At 43.8% G+C, this 13,257-nt stretch overlaps 1 protein-coding gene across 1 annotated transcript; it reads left to right on the top strand.

Annotated features, from left to right (window-relative positions):
- The first annotated feature begins 4,167 nt into the window (after positions 1-4,167).
- On the top strand, positions 4,168-7,364 carry LOC119363760 (MD-2-related lipid-recognition protein ROSY1-like). Its single transcript, XM_037629129.1, has 4 exons — positions 4,168-4,333; positions 4,456-4,557; positions 6,692-6,849; positions 7,018-7,364. The coding sequence occupies exons 1-4, from the start codon at positions 4,243-4,245 to the stop codon at positions 7,123-7,125; spliced, it is 459 nt and encodes a 152-aa protein (XP_037485026.1). The 5' UTR covers positions 4,168-4,242; the 3' UTR covers positions 7,126-7,364.
- The last annotated feature ends 5,893 nt before the right edge of the window (positions 7,365-13,257 follow it).

Genomic DNA, 13,257 nt, shown 5'->3' with positions numbered 1-13,257 from the left:
CACTTGCCTACGAGATAAACCTTCTACACAGTATAGCTCATCAAGCGCTACTTTTGGCGAAGGAAAAGAAGAATCGCTCCTAGGTTCATCTTCGGAAGCATTACACCAGAAAGCAGCTTCATGCCAAGGGCATCAAGAAAGATTATGACCATCTTGACATGTCTAAGGTTCCTCGCACACGAAGGGCTACCCCAGTGCTGCCACAGAGATCCTCCTCAATTGATCTATTGTTTCTCGCCCCCTATGATGTTGTCAGTGTCACATAAGTTACTCATGTTTACAAAGCTGAAGCACATGACACCGAAGGAAAAACAACTCGCTCTGCTCCTGAAGCCAAAGCTGGAAGCTCTGCTGCAAAGTCTTCTGTTTTTGCTCCTGCTGGATCTATTTCCCAAACCGTTCTAGCTCTGCTTCTTCTTCGGATGAGTAGATCCTCGTGTCTTCTTGCTCCTTTTTGCCACTTGTTGAAAAAAGGGGGAGTTGTACATCGATAGGCTAGATGTGCGGGTCATTTGCCAGGGTTGGTTTCATAGCAATGACAATTAGAGCTTTGATTGCTAACTACTATGACGAGTGGTGCAAAGGTGACGATCAAGTGACATGCTTGGGAAAGATTAAGAAACAACAATGTGAAGCTAAACATGGATGGACCTTTTGACCCAACTTACTCAAAGGCTCGTATGGCACCGTCATCAGAGACATGAATGGCAGATTCATCGCTGCAGAAAATTTGGAAATCGATTGGCGCGGAGATGGGCTTATGGCCGAGGCACTGACCTTACAATTCGGTCTCAATTTGGTAACTACAGTCGGGTGCAACCGCACAGAGGTGAACTCCGACAACATCAAGGTGATAGAGACAATAAAGAATGGAGGTCGCTCTTTCGGTCTATCAGCATATATCACCTTGCATGTGATGGCCAATAATTGTTTTCGAGCATGCTGCCATGATTTTGTTCGAGCATGTTACAAAGAGACTAATTATGCTGCCATGATTTAGCCAAACTAGCTAGAAATAAAATGTGCATGGGATGGATGAAAAGATTGTTGATACTCTTATAAAAATAATATGATGATCATCTTGCAATAAAGAGTACTCCTATGAATATAAAGTTTTGCCAAGGAACCATCCGTGCTACAACTGCTTCGATAATTTGGCAGTCTGGCACAATCCTCCTATGGATGCCTGCCCGTTGGATGGCAATCCATATACCGTGCTAAACAACAAGCTCAGAACCACAGTGCGCCGGCTGCAATTGTGGAGCTCCAAGTGGATCGGGAACGTGCGGCTACAGATTGCCGCTGCGCTCGAGATCATCCTTCGGCTGGATATAGCCATGCAATAGCGGGCACTAAGCGAGGGGGAGTTGGATCTTAGGCGGACCCTGAAAAGTAAACTTATTAGCCTCTCTTCCCTAGAGCGCACGATTGCCAGGCAGAAGTCAAGGCTGCTGCACTTGAAAGATGGGGACGCCAATACTCGATTTTTTTTCATCAGCATGCACGACATCGAGGAAGAATGCACTCATGACTTTGCGCCAGAACGGCCAGGTCCTCACAGGGCAGGAGGAGATTGCTTCTGTCGTGGACGGCTTCTATGATAGGTTGCTAGGCACGGTGTCACCGCGTGATCACAGACTTAACCTGGATGCCATCAACATGCCTACATGGGGCCTACGCAGGCTCGAAGAACCCTTCTAGGAGGAGGAGCCCCTGGACAAGGCCCCTGGCCCAGACGACTTCACCGACAGATTCTACACCGCCTGTTGGTCCATCATAAAAGTAGACATTATGAAGGCATTCTCAATGTTCTACCGTGGAGATATCAGGGGTTTTGCAGCGATCAATAAAGCCCCGGTCACGCTCCTACCAAAGAAATAAGGCGCGGATGAGCTGCTGGATTTTAGACCGGTGAGCCTCATGCACGGAGTTGCGAAGACCTTCGACAAAGTGCCTGCGTGCCACCTTGCGTTGGAACTGCCGCATTTGGTTGGCATTCACCAAAGCACGTTTGTCAAACGGAGAGCTCTGCACGATAACTTCATGCTGGTTTAGAGCACCGCAAGATGACTGCATGCGCTTCGACAGCCTGCAATCCTACTAAAGCTAGACATCTTTAAGGCATTTGATACGGTACAGTGATCTTTCTTGATCGAAGTTCTTCAAACGCTTGGATTTGGCAGTAGGTGGCTGGACTGGATCGTGGGACTCCTTGCTACCTTCTCTACCCGCATATGGTGAACGGTGTACCTGGGGCTCCCATCTTCAACTACAAGGGCCTGCGGCAAGGCGGACCACTGTCCCCCATGCTCTTTATCCTCCTGATGGAGCCGCTCCACCATCTATTTTGGCTGGCTGCGGAGATGGACGTTTTGACACCACTTGCCTCAAGTGCTCTAAACCGGCCACTGGTCTTCCTCAAGCTAGTGGTCACTGGTCTTCAAGCATGCTCCCACATCCTGTGCCTTTTTGGGATGGCATCCGGCCAACAGGTTAACTTCAGCAAGACGGCGGCAATCCCGATCAGTTGCTCCGATGATGAGAAGGCTCTTGTTGTCGCTACCCTGGGATGTGAGCTAGGCACCTTTCCATGCCGCTATCTGGGGATGTCGCTTTGCCTCAGGAAGCCTTCTGCTCCATAGTTGCACAACATGGTGGAGCGCATAGCCCAGTGCATGCCGAATTGGAAGGCCACTACCTTACCGAAGAGTGGAAGACTCATCCTAGTACTTTCGGTCCTCTGCTCGGTCCCCATACATGCGATGTTAGCGCTCGCTATCCCGATGAAGACAATTCATGCCATAAATAAGATCATCAGAGGGTTCTTGCGGTGTGGCAAAAGGCAAGTGAATGATGGAAATTGCTCGGTGGCCTGGGTGACAGTATGTACGCTAAAGTGGACAGGCGGGCTAGGCATTCTGAACCTGGCTTGGCTCAATGTGGCTTTGCAAGCTAGATGACCTTGGCTACAGCGAGTGGATCAGAATAGACCGTGGAGTGAGTTCAGCATCATAGTCCCCAAGGAGTCGGCTGCACTCTGCAACGCTGCGACCAAGATAACAGTAGGAGACGGAAGCCCGACCCTCTTCTGGGAGGATCGCTGGATGAATGGATATCGCCTTATGGAAATCGCGCTGCAAATTTATGAGGCTGTCCCTCCGCTAAAAAGAAGATCGAGAACCCTGAAAGAGGCCATCATCACTGGAGCCTAGGCAACCGATATGAAACCGGACTTGGGTCTAGAGGCTCTATGGCAGTACATGCATCTGTGGCGGGGGGGGGGGGTCAGGAGGTGACGCTGCAAGATGGCGTGCAAGATGTTGTCTCCTGGTCTTGGGAGTCCGATGGCAAGTATTCAGCCCGGTCTGCTTATGCGGCAAAATTTGTAGGCAGGGAGGTGTCAGCCGCAACGCGGTTTACGTGGAAATCTAAAGCCCCGTAGCGCTGCCGCTTCTTCCTCTGGCTTGCCATGAAAAACAGGTGTTGGACAGCGGATCGACTGGCTCAGAGAGGTCTGCCACACCCGGACGCCTGCCCATTCTATGACCAAGAAGAGGAAACCTTGAACCACATTGAGCTAACTTGCATCTTTGCACGAACAATTTGGAGAACGCTATGCACCATGATAGGCAAACCGGCCTGGACACCCGAGGGATACAACACTCTGGTTGATTGGTGCACGGACAAGCCGAAGAACATGCGTCATCATCTCCTTGGTCCTTTGGGAACTCTGGAAACATCGCAACGCCATTGTGTTCGACGGTGCCTCTCCCTCGCTGGCTGGACTCATCACGAGGATCGTGGAGGGGGGACTGCTTGGTTTAGGGCTGGACTGCTTAAGGGTGACTGGAATGGTGTAGCCGCGGAATTATCGAGGTGGGCGCGAGGCGAGTAGTCGTAGGGTCCTTCTAGTTCCATGCAGATGCAAGAGCTTGCCTCATGAGTCATGATGTACTAAAATTTAACATCAACTATGGATTTGGGCTCTCTACCTACCCCTTCTTTATAATATAATACTTATATTCGTGCATATTCGAGAAAAAAAAGACTGTCAATATTCTGGCTCCACGCGTCAGCGTCGCGAGCCGACGAATCTTACAAAGCCAAAACGAACACGCGAGAAGAAGGAAAACTGACACGAACTCTCTTTATCCCCTCTCGACTTATTTTATAAAACCAGGCTAGGAAAACCTCTCGCCTCACAAACCAGTCCCCCAACTCTCCAAGTCCAACCCCACGACCATGGCGACCAAGCAGAGCCTCCTCGCCGTCGCAGCCGTTTGTCTCCTCCTCCTCCCCGCGGCCTACGCCGTCACCGATGTCGAGTACTGCAGTAAGTAGCAGCCCAGGAGTTCTGCCCCCGAAAATCTCGTCTTTTACAGCCACTTGGGGTTCCCGGAGGTGGAGATTTCGTGTGGATTTGCTAACTTCTCTTGTTGTTGCTGTGGTTTGCAGATAAGGGCAAAAACTACCCGGTGAAGGTGAGCGGCGTGGAGATCGTACCTGATCCGGTCGAGCGCGGCGTGCCGGCCACCTTCAAGATCTCCGCTACAACTGGTAAACCTTTCTCTGGGCGTAATTTATGTATGCTTTTATTTCCTTGCGTGTTTGCCTACTTGGGTACTTTGTTCTGCCATGTATTTGGTCCACTAGTTAGGGCTCTGGAAGAAATTACCAATCGGGAGTTAAGCTTTGTAGTATACCAAACTTACATGTTATGGGCTAACTTTGTGTGCAGTTATTGGGACATAGTTTCTTCTCTAAAATAAATAATGAAATTACTTTCGCTTGCTTTATGTATATATTTAAGATTGGGTTTTTCCTGCTTTGCTTTCTAGCCTTGTGGCTGTGAAGTTGTGATGAGTGAAGTCTCTAGCTATGTGCTTTAGCAAATGAATAAATAAATAAAATTGTTTAGCTTGCTTTGTGTTTATTTAAGATTGGGATTTTTCTGCTTTTGCTTTCTTGCCTTGTGGCTGTGAAATTGTGATGGGTGAAGTCTCTTGCTATGAGCTTTAGCAAATGGGTGCCGTGCTTTGTGTGACTTATATGATCCATTGCTGTTAGAGGTTGTATTTCAGAAAATTACTACTCCCTCCGATCCATATTAATTGTCGCTGATTTAGTACAAAGTTTGGAGGGAGTACTTCTTCGAAAATCTGTGAAGTTCTTCAGTCGGTGACACCATTTGTAGTTTATGCGCGACAGCAGTCTGTAGAATTATAGCCCCTTAGCTGGCGATAATCTCTTAAAACTTCGTCTGAGAAACTATTTTCCCATGTACAGAACAAAGAGTTCTTGACATGAATATTTGTCAAGGATGGAAGATTTCTTATAATGAGTAGTTGGCTCTAGATATATAACCCTTAGCTGGCGATAATCTCTTAAAACTCCGTCTGAGATACTATTTTCCCATCTACAGAACCAAGAGTCCTTGACATGAATATTTGTCAAGGATGGAAGATTTCTTATAATGAGTAGTTGGCTCTAGATATATAACCCTTAGCTGGCGATAATCTCTTAAAACTTCGTCTGAGAAACAATTTGCCCATGTACAGAACCAGTGGTTTTTGAGTCGCTGTATAGTCGCCGACTAATCGCCAAGTCGTTTTCCAAAAATCAGGGCGACTCGCGACTATACAGCCACTTATGGCGACTATACAGCGACTTTCGTCGACTATACGCTGAGCCGCAGGGCTCGCGGCGACTCGCCAAGTCGCGACTCAAAAACCATGGAACCAAGAGTCCTTGACATGAATATTTCTCAAGGATGGAAGATTTCTTAATATGAGTAGTTGGCTCTAGATATATAATTCATTGGAAAAGGCATGGCAGTTGGCTCTTGCCTATTAGTACTGCAGATACTATAACCATATGTACACATTGTGTATCCTTTATTCCCTTTTTACTGGTTCTCGCAGAAGTTATCGAGTCTCTGTACTTTGCTGAGTCCTTTAATGTGCTGGCCAGCATACAAAATGGTCATTTATTGCTGTACCAGAATAGTGCACACTTAAGAGCAGCTTAGTCTTACCTTTACTGCAAAAGGTAAATTGCAGCTTTTAGTAGTGTGCAGCAAGAACATTGCTACTGGTTCTACTAGTCAATTGATTCTGGCAAGCATTGGCCAATAGTTCTGTTTAAGCGAGGTATGTTCGTGTTGCCTGCCTTAGCATTCACATGTCAAAAGTGACTGACTAAGTTCAGCATATGGCGACCCATATCATCTAGTGATCATCCTTTTGTTGACACCAAATCAGAATTCCTTAACGTGTCATGCAAGGAATATTTGGTCATGCCATTCAAACATTGAGAATCGTGTTCTGATTCCCGCCAGTCATGCCAACTTGCCCTGCTTCAAATGGGATCCTTAACGTGATTTGTAAGTGGCCAGTCGTATGTGCTTCTTACTCCATAGATCTCTAATTTGCCTGTTGGATGAAACCTTTAGAAACTCCCCAATCCTGATAATCATTGCGTTTATTTTGAACTGCAAAAATGTCTTACATTTAGTTACAGAGGGTGTATATGTTTACCATGTGAGCTATGAATGGTTCTCTATCTCCAGTTAAAATCGTAAGGTTATGGTGCTTATCTTATCACGAGTCAAATTGACAGCACATGTTTTGTTTATTGTCCTTCCCCATGTAGAATTATTGTTTTTAATGTCTTTCTATGTCCTTGTGTGCAGATAAAAACATCACCGAGGGGAACCTGGTTATTGATGTTAAATATTGGATTTTCAATGTTTACTCTGAAACGGATGACATCTGTACGAAGACCCAATGCCCGGCAACTTCTGATTTCGAACTATCTCACTCGCAAACCTTACCATCAATCACTCCACCAGTAAGATTTCGTTCATCACACATTTACTTCTGTTTCTGAATTATGATGTGCATATGCTCTCATTACTGGGCATTCGAGCCCAGGGTATGACAGATGTTCATCGAATTGTTTGTATCGGTTGTCCTCCGATTTTTTTGACCGACACGCGGTCATTTTGCTCTGTGGCAGGGTTCTTACACCATTCAGATGAAGATGCTTGGAAAGCACGATGAGGAATTGAGCTGCATCTCCTTCGGGTTCAGCATTGGCTTCCTTGCGCCGGTTGCCTCGAGTTGAAGGCATGCACGGGTTGCATGCGGAACTACACACTTGTGGATTGTAACTCTAGAAACCTCTTTATTCCTAGTATACGTTTTCTGTGTAACACTCGTGGGTGCCGCAACACTTTGTGTTCGATTAAGAAGTTTTTATCAAGAGTTGAACATCACAATAAAATGAAAATCTGGTGTAATGAGACATGGAACCGTGTTAGTTTCTGAGAACATCAGCTCTGGGCTCTTAGAGAAAATTCTGTATTAGTTACATTTTATGTTTCGAGAAAGCTAACTTCCAGTCGACTGGAAGTTAGCGACAGATCCGAACGCCTCGCCTACCGTCAGATCTACATCGTGCGGATACCCTCGCCCTTGCTAGTTTTCCGCATATCCCGATTTTTCGGCCGGTCTTTTCTCTGGACCCAGTAAATTCCGATGTCACGCCCGGTTTTCCTGGCGACTTTCCGCGTCACTGTCATCCTAGTGAAAAAAGAAACGACGCATGCGCTAGCTGGGATTCGAGCACAGGACGAGGTTAAGGCGAGGCGCTAAACTACACCAGGTGTCCACCTTAGACAGAACTCATTGTTGTGCTAACGGTAGAAAATAGTTATTTTTGACCTTACATAAAGATTGACACTAGACTCAAGCTAGACCGGATCAAACTAGGCAAAGCACGTACCAGCTAGTGCATGTGTTTTATCAAGTGAATAAAAACTTGGTATTGGACTACCATATCTACTATAGTTAGTGTTTGAAAAGTTAATGGGTGAACGCCCTAATTTTTGTAACAAATATGAGAAAAAAGTTGCTTAAAATATATGCTCGGTAACTCTTGTGTAAATGATGTGATAATGTACGCATCACAGTCCTGATAACTTATGCACCAAACACCGTTACAATTATTTTTGGGGGAAAATTTGTTGAAAAGATACCCCGGTAACTTCTGTATATATATCATGGTAATGTACGCACGTCAAAGCTGATAACTCACGTACAAATGACGCGGTAACTTTTGACCTGTGTGAAAAGTTGTTGCAAAACACCCTCGGGTAATTTTTGTGTAAATATTATGGTAATATGCTCACACCATAGCTGACAACTCACGTACAAACATCACGCTAACATTTTTGGCCCACGAAAATTGTTGTTAAAAAACACCCCCCGATAACTTGTGTGTAAATACCTTGTTTCAGCGTGTACTTGATTTTGAAAAACAGTGTTCAATCAATTCTGAAAATATGCTTCAGCATGTACTTGATTTTGGAGGATTTAAGTAGATTAGGAATGTCCAACGCCTGTCCTCTCCCGCATCAAATTTTTGAAGAGTGGCAAGATACACCATCTCACAACATAGTTACTATGCGCTATAGTTACCAACATTGGTATTTTGTTGTTATTAGGCTAGATATACTATAGTTATCAACATGGTTATTTTGTAGTTATTGGGCAATATCTACTATAGCTATCGGGCAATATCTACTATAGTTATCAACATGGTTACTATGCAGTTATCGGGCAAGATGTACTATAGTTATCAACATCGTTAAATTTTGTAGGTATCAGGCTACATGTGGTATAATACACCCCCGGTAGCTTATGCGTATATAGCATGATAATTTAACAAACATGATAACTCATGCACAAACGTCGTGATAACTTAGACCCAGGAGAAAAGGTTGAAGATATTCCCCGATAGCTTCTGCGTAATTAGCATGATAATTTACATACCACAAATCTGATAACTCATGCGCAAATACCGTGATAACTTTGACTCGGGGGAGGAGGTGTTTTAAAACATCACCTATAACTACCGTCAAATAGCATGATATTGTATGCACCGTATACGTGATAACTTACGCATAAATACCACAATAACTACCGTCCGGAGGGTGGTGGGACGGGATGAAGTTGTTTGAAAACATACCCCCCCCCCTCCTGATAACTTCCGAAGGTCTCGTCGCATGTTCTGATAACTTTAGCCTGGGGCCTGATAACTATTTGCACGAAAAAATTCATCAAAACATATCAAAATGAGACGTAGTTTTCGAAGGTCTCGTCGCAAAAAATATTTATGTGAAATCGACTTTCGATTGGACCGACCATTTAAGCTATCAAACATTTTGGAGTTTCGAACAAGAAGAACTAAGATGACATGAAAAAATTCTTCCATTGCATGCACACATGTGCATGTGAAGAGAATGTTCGAGAAACTTTTTTCATGCCCTGGTTATTTTTGTGTAAACAACATGATAACTTATGCACCACGGACATGATAACCTATGTAGGTCGCATGTGGTAACTTTTTACCAGAAACAAAAAGTCATCGAAACATATCAACATGGGATCTAGTTTCGAAGATCTCGTCGCGACGAATCTTTTATGTGAAAACAATTTTTCAATCGGAGCGACGGTTTGTGCTACAAAACATTTTGAATTTTTGAATTCGATAGAATCTTTGCTGACACCAATATTTTTGTCCTATATGCATGCATGCAACAATTAGGGAAAATAATCTTGAATGTGTTCTGTGCTTGCTTTAATTTTTTAGAAAACCCACGCATGGCTCGCTCCACTTCGTGTGAAAGGAGGATCGAGGGATTCGTTCAGATCTATTGCTATAGTCCAGTCGACCGGATTATAGCACAGTCCTTTATGTTTATTGTATTATGCAAGAAATATGTCGGTTGTTGCAGTACCAGGTGACTGAACACTCGGATTGTTTGAAGTTTGCTTGTGACGACGGGCAAGGGCGGTTTGGAGACAGGGAGCTTATTTTGTTAGAGATGCATTCAGTATGTAATATAATCCTTAATCCAGAAAGTCCTTCCGGTTGAAACAAAAGTGGACAACAAGAAATCGCCGCCTTGAAACCAGAGCCGCATCTCCTTGGGCTAAGCACTAAGGACGCCTTGCCGAAAGCGCCGCGGACGCAACAAGAAATCGAAGAAGCCCGCCATGCTTGAAGAAAGGAGATTTCCTCCCTCTAAAATTATTTGTCGCTCAAACAGATATATTTAGCATTGAAATACGTGCGGCCACTAATTCCGGTCCGGGAGTGCGAGCCACTAATTCCGGTCGGAGATAGTATACCACACAGAGTAACATGCGCATATGGACCACATTAGTATAGTGGGACTACTTTTGATGCTAAGAGCAATGTTCAGTGATTTATCATTTATTAAAAAAATTAGCATTTTTCATTTTTTATCATATATTATATTTTGAGCAATTGATATTTATATGGTCAAACGATCGCATAAATATTCGGAATTTATAACTCCCGAACATATCGCATTTTTCAATCTCGGTCCAAACGCCTTCTGTGTCGTCAGATTTTCAGCACGAATCTTAGAGCAACGAGGCTATCCATGTCAATGTTTTTTTCGTTCGAAGAAACAGTGCATCGTCGCGAATGCATCCACTCCTCGTCTCTTATCCATCCCGCCCCACCACTCTCTCTTCCTCTCCATCTTCCTCCCCCACCACTCATGGCATCGTTGCCGGCGACGAGGCCAGGCGGCCGTGGATCCGGGAATAAGGGCGACGCGCCCTGCCATAGCTGCCCCGTGTCACGCCACGCATGGAGTTGCTCTGCCCGCATCGGCCACGCGAGCAAGAGCACCAGGGGCCGCCCCGGCCGCGCATAGATGGGCACCTTTCATCGCGGTTGACCCTGTCGCTCTGTGCGTGGAGGTGCTCCGTCGGCCCGCATCGGCCACGCAAGCAGGAGCACCAGGGGCCACCCCGGCTGTACATCGATGGGCAGCCCGCCGTCGTGGCTGCCCCCGTTGCCTCGCGCGAGGATGGTGCTAGGAGGAGTCACGGTGGAGGTGCTGCTCCTGGGGGGAGCGATGGCCTGCCTTCCATGAATTTGCCAAAGAGGTAGGCGTAGGTGACGTCCTTATACACTAGAGGTGGGGGGCCGCGATGGCCCCGGCCACGAGCACAACCTCTAAATTCTTGGCATTTTCTTTGTCTTCAAGGCTGATTTATTGCCCTCCTGATTGAGTTATTCGTTAATTAAGTACCAGTATGCATTACATGTTCTATTGATTTTGCTAGCCTCCTCACTGAAGTTGATTCATGGTTCTAAATTCTTATATATATATGATGCAAATGTGTGAGATTCTACATGGCTATTTTAGTGTGGAAGATGGTAATTTAGATAGTTAAAATTGCAGTATGCAACCAAGATAGTTCATTTTCACATGGCAATTTAGATGTTCATTTGTGTGCAAGCTATGAAAGATGAACCCACTAGGATTTTTATGTGTCATGGGAACATGACAACTTGTAGTAGTCTAAATAGCAATGTTGAATTCACTTTCTACATAGCAATTTTACTTGTGTTCACTTTGTGTCCAAGCTGTGGAAGATGAATCCCTTTATGATTTTTATGTATGATGGCAATTTAAGTTCACGGAAGAGCAGCATTTTCTAGTATTAGAGTAGTGAGGGCATATATCTTTGAAGATCATCTCACATGCAGTGGCTAGACAAGCACACAAAACATCATGGTAGTTACACCGGCAATTTTCTTACATAGATGGCATTTTTTTATGGACGGGGTTGGCAAATATTGGAGGGGTGAGTTGGTAGTTTTAGTGTGGATAACATGGCATTTTTTTGGACATGGAATTTTTTTTTTGGTTCATAAGCAAATTCGTGTTTGTTTTAATGTCACCACTATTACGTTTGCGAGGCTACATTATTTTACCGTGGTAAATTTGCTAAGCGTTTTGCCACTCCAAAAAAATTTAGCATTGTTTTCACAATGCCAATTTTTTCTGTAGTTATTTGCCATGTCTCTATTGTAGCTTTTTCCATGTCGGCACTATAACTTTTTTGCCATGCCATAAACACATTATATGGCAACTTTAGTTTACTTTTCAAAACGGGATGAAAATTCTTATATTTTTGTTTTTTCATCAAATTTTACTTTATAGCCATGGCAATCTTGCCTTTGTTTTTGCCATGGCAATTCTTTCCTTTTTTTTCAAGGAAAAATTACCTAAATACCAATGGCAATATTTTAAGTTTTATTGCTATGGCAAGTTTTTACTATTTATTTGCCATGGCAAATTCAATATTTAACTTCTATTGCCATGACTATTTATTTTCCAAAAAAATACCTTTATTAACATGGCAAATTTATCTAAATCATTATGGCAATATATGTAAATTAAGTTAAAAATACCATGATTTTTCTTTTGCTATGAGTAGCCATGGCAAATTATTTTTAATTGTGTGATGGAAATTCACATGTCTTTTTCCATTTTTGGGTTATCGTTAAAATATATTTTTACCCGTGGCAATTTTCTGTATTTGAAAGTTGATGCATATTTTTAATTATCACAAAGCAAAAAATTGGGATTTTTTTGTCATAGTTTTTTTGGGCTTTTGCTTCTTTTTTTTTTGCTATTGGGCTTTTTGTTTTCAATTCTGGGCTGTGAGGGGCCGGGGAAGCGTTCGCATTGGAGGGCTTCTCCCCCGAACGAAATTGTTTGTAGGGGATAAGGTATCATACCGAACGAGACGTTCGGTCTAGGATGTCCCAGACCGAACGGTCCTAAATTTTTGTCTATTGTAACGTCTGGATAATTAAGCAATAGTGATCCCTGGTAAATGATGTCACGTCACCTCAGTTACTGTTATTAATCTTGCATTAGTTCAAAACCGATTTAAATTTAAATTTGAATTGAAGTTTAACAATAAAAGTTTTCAAACACTAAAACTATAATATTTGGGTTATACCAAATAATGCGTAAGTAATTAGTGAAGAAACCACACTTCCGAAAGGAATTCAAATACACTAAAATAATTAAAATAGTAGTGAAAACAATTAAACAAATGCCTATTAAAATTTATGAAATATTAAAACTATATTATTATGGGTTAAGAATTAGCCTGACAGTAGTTTGTTTATAAATACATATAAAACTAAAAGTAAAAGAAACTAGAAATAAAATAGGAAAGGAAATAAGAAAAAGGAGAAGACAAGGCTTAAAAAAAGGGGGCAGCACCCCCCTCTCCCTGGGCTGAATGGCCGAGATGCCTAGCTGGCCGAAGCCGGCCCACTCGGCCGGCCCAGTTGCCTTGGCCCATATGGCCCTCCCCACCATGAACCCTAACCCCCCGATCCCCGCCCCCA

Source organism: Triticum dicoccoides, chromosome 2B, assembly GCF_002162155.2.
Source record: "Triticum dicoccoides isolate Atlit2015 ecotype Zavitan chromosome 2B, WEW_v2.0, whole genome shotgun sequence".
NCBI classification, from domain to species: Eukaryota; Viridiplantae; Streptophyta; class Magnoliopsida; order Poales; family Poaceae; genus Triticum; species Triticum dicoccoides.
The sequence above is the reverse complement of the archived record's forward strand: the minus strand, read 5'-3'. Positions and strand labels throughout refer to the sequence as shown.

What these genes read in the sequence shown, in the direction of transcription:
- LOC119363760 (XM_037629129.1), top strand. Translation starts at nt 4,243, where the DNA reads ATGGCGACCAAGCAGAGCCTCCTCGCCGTCGCAGCCGTTTGTCTCCTC. An exon ending in CACCGATGTCGAGTACTGCA is followed by an intron (nt 4,334 to 4,455) that starts GTAAGTAGCAGC and finishes TGTGGTTTGCAG; the next exon opens with ATAAGGGCAAAAACTACCCG. An exon ending in TACCATCAATCACTCCACCA is followed by an intron (nt 6,850 to 7,017) that starts GTAAGATTTCGT and finishes GCTCTGTGGCAG; the next exon opens with GGTTCTTACACCATTCAGAT.